Below are 7780 nucleotides of genomic sequence, written 5' to 3' on the forward strand. Positions count from 1 at the left end.
ACACTCAACAAATATTTAGGGCCCAAGCTGACATCAACCCTAAATTGTGTGTGAAGTGTGCAAGTTGTGTGGTGCACCCGGGCGATGGCTCATTGGAGGTCTTTATATGCTTAAGAAACACACAGGTTGTGTGGTGTACCTGGGGGGCGATGGCGCAAGGTGATCAAGCCCACTCATCGTTTATTGTAACTATATTGTATTGTATTTGACTCACTGGAGTTATGATGTAGTGAATGTAAGATAAAGTAGCTAATAGCTAAACCTCTTATATCCATGTATCCATGTATCAATATGCTGTAATTTACTTGCCAAAAATATGAAACAAGGATACATAAAAGCCACTTATCTTTAAACAAAGTATATGTAAACTTTTGGTCCCAACAGTGTGAGCTTCTAAAGAGAGACAGGAATCAATAATCCCAAAGTACTTAATTTCATTTCATTTCAGTCTGGGTTTCCAAATCCACAATTGTGTACCATTGGGTCTGTGTCTGCATTTGTTTGTGCCCTACGATGGGCAGGCATCTTATCTGGGATAAACCTTTATTTTACTCAAGTAAAAACTACATTTGCTATGACTATCATAATTGTTTGCTTGAATCCATATCCATATTGTAAAATATTATTCTAAAAGTGTTCCTTTATTCAAACAATCAAAATAAAAGTTATTCTAAACAACAAATGAACATGGAAAAACCCTAAATCCTAATAAACGAAAATTGTAACATTTAAATAGATGAACCACTGAGAAAACCAGTACACCACGTGCTGTAACAAATGTTATCCTACCACTGAGAAATTTATTGCAAGTGGTTTTAATGTCCATAAAGTTTATTTAATTGTACTTCTTCGATTATGTTTATTTAAAGCCCTTAAATAAAACTGATGTCTAACTCACGGAGCATTAACCAAAACAAATGACTGAACCCAAAATACTGGAGCTGTGAGGTGGAAATACTATTGCAGCGCCCTGTTGCTCCATGCATGAATTAATCACGTTAATTTAATAGTGGTAATTTCTTGTCAGTGATAAAATCCCTACTGTGGTGACTGGATCACATTAATAGTAACCCAGCAAACATTGATCTGATAGCAACGTCGTGTCCCTGCCCAAAAACAGTCGTGGTAGGACGAATTTAATTGGTAAAAATATGTGATACAAAACATTTCCTAAAAATTCATTCAGATATTTTTGTACATCTCTACAGCTGTCTGGTGTTGCATGTACTGTATAGCTGTTACTTTGACTTTTAGTTAAGTGTTGTTCAATATATACTGTACCCTACAAGCAAACATTTGGGAGATTGATGACCACTGATGACAGAAGTTGTTGAATCAGATTTAACTGTTTTTCAACCATGACAGGATTCAAGATAATATACCAAATCTTTGCAATGTGGTCACATTTTGATTAATAATTAAATATTTTAATGGAAACCACATGTGAAATTCTCTCTTAATTCTGATCTCATATAAAAAAAAATTCAGAGCATACAGTCATACAATATGTTAATAAACACCCATAGGTTAAGATACGAGAGTGCATCAATATTTGTTGCCATTATTTTGACTACTATTTGTTTCTTTCTTTTCAGGTTAGAATATGCACATATGTAAGCAAAAATCCTTATGATTTTAAAAGAGCCTGGATTGTTGGTCAATCTGAAAGTGGACTGTTGCATGGACACATGCTAATAATGCTAAATATATTATTTTATAGTAACTCGATTTATTGTTTAAACACCAATCTGGCTGACCTTGAAGATGCTGTTTGAAGATCGGCTGATCTTTCTCATTCTACAGTACGTCTAGGCTATTGAAGGCCAGTGAGGGAAAGTCAACAAAGTATTAATAATGCATTGATAGCTGAACATTACCTGCTCAAACTCATATTTTACCATAAAACTATGGATGTCCCTTCACTTCTTGCATGTTTGTGTACTTGCACAGACTAAATAAAGCAAACATGATGATTCTCTAAAAAAACTAATTACAGGTTTCCTTAGGCCTTCATTGTCCTCTGTTTAGCAAGTTGCTGTCAACACAGCATACAGACTTTAATCACATCTCATTGAAAGATGGTGTGTCTTCAGAAAAAATATTTACTTGTGCCAGACAAAATACCAAAAATACTGCCCAAACAGGAACATCCATGGAGATAATTAGAATTGGGAGAACTTGGCATGGTCTTTCTTCATCTCACTGTACTGAGTACTGAGTCTGCCCACGGCTTTAGCATGCTCCTCATCTACCTCCTCCTTTAACCGAGACTGCTCCTTCAGGAAGTCCTCCCAGTCTGCTTTACGCTTCTCTGTACCCTCTTGCAGAAGAATGCTCTATTAACAGACACAAACACAGTGATATTAATATTACCCCATCACAGAATTTACTATAAACTTCGATATTTACTTAGTAATTGGATTTACATGCTGATGTTCTAGCTCCCTCTTCTGGATTCTCTGCGTCATATGATTTACATCTTCCACTGTGGAAGACAAGGCATGCATTTTGCAATGGTTAATTTAACAGTTTAAATCTAGTGGTATTTATTTCTGCTAATTATTTTTTAAACAAAAAATATTTTTTTTTGTATATGACTTTTCTTAAACAATTTTATAATTTAATTAGTGTCCCTATCATTAAACAAACATTACTTTTAAATAGGCTCAGTTGAAGCTGCTTTAATTTTTTATCTGTACTAATCACTGATCAGAATTGTGGTGGACCAGGAAACGTTGAGTGTAAAGCAGAAATACCAACATGCCATAGCAGCATAACACAATGACACCATGCACACAAACGAACAAAAATGGTAGCAAAAGAACCAGGCCACACCGATCCACAACAGTTCAGTTCAGAACTCTTATGTTACTGATGAAGAAGATTTTTCTACACACATTGATTAAGAGCATCAGGTAAATTTGCTTGCATGGACTTGGTGCATCTGGGCAGAACTTGTTCTTTGGTCTCATACACCAACTTGTTCATGTTTTCTAGTAGACGGCATTCTCTAAAGCCTCGCTTCTCCTGTAAAATAGAAACAGTCAATAGAGTTGGAAGGAGTAGGTTCACATGTGATGATACAGTCACACACATGCAAACAGTTGCTATTTAATATAATTATAAAAATAATAATAAGATAAATGTATAAACATGTGAAAAGGTATATATGATCAGTACTGGGGCAAAGGTGCACTAAACAAATTCTCACCTCAAATTCTCTTACAAAGTACCTGATCTCTCCTTGTAAAACTGGCCTATGGTCCAGTAATCTTGACTGTATGTCACCAACATCTGCAGATATTAAGCAAACATTTTAAACCAAAATATTAAGGTTTGTTTATTTAATACACAATCACTCTTAATACCCTAAATACAAAAAGCCCTGTCTCAAACAAAAATAATAATAAGTAGACACCATACTCCACTAAATTTTATCAACATACAAATAAATGTTGTATAACAACATTTAATAAAAAAACACCAAAGTAACCAGTCAGAATACTGCAGCAGCACTCTTGCAACATGCTAGCATTTGTGTCTCTTTATATATTATTTATATATTATTATTTATATATTTTCTATTTAGAGCTGATTTCCTTTAAATTGTCATAGCGAAATGCTGCCATTGTGTATTTTCTTCAGCAAATTCAATAATAAGTATTAAAGATCAAACAATTTTATGACTGTGGTCCTTAAAGCAGACTTTAGGGTCAAGTATTCTTGGAAACAATCCCTGGGCCCTAATGCCAAAGCACCCTCAATGAGCACTGTAGATTATTGAACCTTTTCCTGATAATGTTCCAATATGTGGAAATATTGAGTATGAAGCAGAAATATTAACATCGCATGGCAGTACAAAGACACTATACACACAAACGAATAAAAACAAAAATGGTAGTAAAAGATGCTAGCATTTGCCAATACTGGATAAGGATTAATTTCCCAGCGCATGGCTGACCTTTGAACTTTTTCTTGGCCAGCAATTGAGGATGTTTCGGCAATTGAGATGTAAAGCGACCAATTACCTTACCGTCAACAAACCTGAGTGATCAATGAGAGTGGGGAATACAGCATCCAAACATACCATTTCACTGTAATACAGTACGTCCATGAGTCCCCCAGAACTGCTTATTTACCCAAGGCAAATCTATTTACAAAAATGCTTGGCTAAATAAATAGGTTTTTAGCCTATTTAGACTCTCGCTGCTGCATTTTGGTCTAACTGAAGCTTGTTTATACACCTAGTTGAACAACCAGACAGTAAGGCGTTATGATAGTCCAACCTAGAGGTGATAAAAGCATGAACTAGTTTTTCTGCATCGTTTTCATCATTTAGTGACATAGATTTCTTATCCTGGCAATATTTCTGTGGTGAAAGTATGCTATCCTAGTATATTAAATATAACCGGGGTGCAGATTATGTTTGACTCACCCGCATATCATATCATATTAGAGCAGAATCAGTGATTATCAGATTGAGACCATACAAATTTAAATCGTATCACAGCCAGACATACACTAGTAACTGTCAGCAATACAAGATACCCCTTTCAGCAGCTTCAAGCAATAATGGAGAACTGCTTACAGTTAAGCTTACTTTTTTATTGGAGGAGATCTAAAACATGCTGATAAATTTGCAGTAAACAGTCAATCATTTATGGATCTTGTGCAACCACTGCCCTTCAAAATTGGGACGAATAGAGTGCAGCTTTAGTTTCACGTGATCTCAGAAGAAACCACACCTTGTGGAGAACCCACCTAAACAAATATCATGAAGACAAGACATCAAATCAAGCTCGTAACGTGCACAAAAATAGGAATCTAATTGTAAATGTACTTCCTCGTTGCTAAAAAGCTGCTGTTTCATTGCATATTTAAAAGCATTATGGGAACGGATTTCAGTCGAAATCGAATTATCAGATAATCGCATTTCTTCCTGTTTCATTATTAAAATTATAAGTTACCTGGTTAAGTTTATCGTTATACCTTTTGTCTCATATAAATCCGAAATGCTTAGCTTAATGGTAACGGTCTGATTAATTTAGTACATTTACGTGATTGTGTCTGAACACTTTCACCTACCGTGAGCTATTTTGTCCATGTTAAAGAGACTTCACTAATGACTCCTAGTGCATGTGTTTGTTTCCGGTCCGTCGAAACATTCGACCGGTTTGTTACCCGCGAACAAAAGTAAAGTTAAAGGTATTTTAATACATTACGTCTTCTACAACAGCTAAACAGAAACCGTGAGACTCTGCGCAGTATGTCTACTGGGGCGGAGCCTGGCGGCCATATTGGTTAACTCAAAACGAATCATAATCCTCAGCTTTTCTTTTTTTTAAGCTCCGCTTGAAAATACAGTAATATTGGCGAAAGAAATTAAAATATACACATGGTAAAGTAGTAGAAGATATATAATCAGATATATAATCAGTCATTCTTAAGAATTGGTACAACACCTGTCCAGTACTTTATTGTGTTTTTCTGTAAAATTTTGAAATAATTCATATTTTAATTATACATTTTATTACATTTATATATTATTCTTACAATTTTATAAGCTGATTCAACTCTCCACTGGACCTGAAAAGGTCCTTGTCCAGAACAGGATTTCACATTTTCAATTAGCTAAAAAACTGATTAAAGAGGTCCAATTATGCTTTTTCAAATATTTTCTTTCATGAAGTGCGTCATGTAGCTGTATGTGAGCATAAACTATTTGCACTATCTGTGGCGCTGACAGTGCACGATAAATTGAGTTTTTGTCACGAACAACTTGCCGCCCACATACTACATCACGAACAACTTGCCCGACCACGTTCTACGTCACAAACAACTTGCCCGCCATCTTACAATTAACGTTACCACACTCTTGTTAATGTGACCGAGCATTCTTGCCGGTTTCGCTTAAACACTTTGTAATATAAAAAAACATTAAAAAAATGAGAGCACACGAAAACCTTTTTAACTGTTTATTCTCCACCATTCACCAAAACTGAACTTAAAACTCGCGAAGTGGCAAGGCGCATGCGCACTTCGCGTGTGCGGAGGCATTTTTTCCCTCGGGGTTAGCCGTAGAGGTAATGGTGGAACAGCGCTGCAGTTATTTGTTTGGACGAGAGAAGCAGAGATTGTTGTGGATGATTTACTTTCGAAGATTTTTTAACTGGATTATCTTTGACTGGACATATTCTATGAACTTCTCACCCTCCATCATCGGCCTCTCGGACTTCATTAACCACGGTGAGACCGAACCATACTCGGTATACTCGGATAACACGCATACAATAAACATGGACTTCAGACATTTTCAACTCACTCGCACACATACCGTTTATTATATATAGTTTGTAAATATTGTTTATATCTTTGTTTGGTTGTGGTGCACCTTTTTCATTTACTTTATTTAGTTTTAATAAAGTTTGCTTTATCTGCTTGTTTGTGTTTGTCCTTTTTGCTTTTTTTGGTATGTACACACATACTATAAACACGGACTTCAGACATTTTTCACTCACTCGCGTTCACATAAACATACACATACAGTTTATCATATGTGGTTTGTAAATATTGTTTATATCTTTGTTTGGTTGTTGTGCACCTTTTTCGTTTACTTTATTTAGTTTTGTATAATACATGTTTACTGTATCTAATTGTTTATGTTTGTCCTTTTTGCTCAACGGCCTTTTAACTCAACACCGACACAAAGATTAAAGACCTCTCGATTTTTGTAGCCACAGTTAATATAAAATTAGCTGGTCGTTACACAGTAAAACCGACTCCATCTTTTCTATGTATTGACAGGTCTCCAGAGCCGTCATTTAGTTATGGTCATGGGCAGTGAGGGCTCACGGACAGAGGCATAGCAATAGGGCAGGCAAGACAGGCAATTGCCTGGGGCCCCGCATTTTGAGGGGGCCCCGACAGCTGACCATTTGAACAATCTGAAATGTCATTAATAAAAACATACAGTACACACAATATGGAGCAATATATCCGCATCCCCTCCAGAGGGCTCCGTCTCGCGTTACGCTGGATGTGCTTGCTTTTTTTTTGGTGATGCGTCAGCCGCGGTTTTCAACCTGGCACAGCAGCACTTATTACTAGGCTTTTTTTAAAATGAAAAGGACTTATCCATCTGGCAGCCAAAAACGGAAAAAAAACAAGAAGAAGAGGAAAAGAGGAAACATGACAGCGGTAAGTTAAGTGATGGAGATAATGGTCTTTGATGACTTAATGATAATTATATGACAAACCAGTGTTTTTGTTGTTCCAGTTTATTTTCGTTTAATAATTTTCTAGATTGTCTCATTTCTAATAGGATTACTAGCTAGGGTTACACGTACTGTAGCAGCAGCATGTATTTTATGCAGGTATTAGTAGGCTGCAATAGGTGATAATGTTAATGAGGTGAACATCACCACTTGGCAAGTTTTGGTACTGTGTTTTGCTGCCAGTGGAGAGCTCACAAAACAATTCAAATAAATATCATTACATTTACTTAGTTGACATTTTTATTTAGCTCTTCTACATTAAAATAGTTGAGTTAACATAATTAGTTGTCAACTAACAATAAACTAATAGTTAATAAACTGTAAATTAAATTAAAACGATTCAATTAAAATGCTAATCATATATTTTTGCATTCAGGAGCATTGCTTAAGTTCCTGTCACCACCACCACCTCAGGGAGATACCCCAGTCCATCCTTCTGACAGTAAAAATGGTAAGCTCAGCATGTTAGATATAGTGTTACTATATCATTACATAACTTTACAACT

At 35.8% G+C, this 7780-nt stretch overlaps 1 protein-coding gene across 1 annotated transcript; it reads right to left on the reverse strand.

Moving 5' to 3' along the window:
- Positions 1 to 855: 855 nt before the first annotated feature.
- bloc1s5 (biogenesis of lysosomal organelles complex-1, subunit 5, muted) lies at positions 856 to 5290 on the reverse strand. The gene is made up of 5 exons (XM_053487336.1): positions 5086 to 5290; positions 3212 to 3294; positions 2898 to 3027; positions 2427 to 2485; positions 856 to 2336 (listed from the first exon to the last, which is right to left on the reverse strand). The coding sequence occupies exons 1-5, from the start codon at positions 5102 to 5104 to the stop codon at positions 2163 to 2165; spliced, it is 465 nt and encodes a 154-aa protein (XP_053343311.1). The 5' UTR covers positions 5105 to 5290; the 3' UTR covers positions 856 to 2162.
- Between the last annotated feature and the right edge of the window lie 2490 nt (positions 5291 to 7780).

This window comes from Clarias gariepinus, chromosome 26 (genome assembly GCF_024256425.1).
Source record: "Clarias gariepinus isolate MV-2021 ecotype Netherlands chromosome 26, CGAR_prim_01v2, whole genome shotgun sequence".
Classification (NCBI taxonomy): Eukaryota; Metazoa; Chordata; class Actinopteri; order Siluriformes; family Clariidae; genus Clarias; species Clarias gariepinus.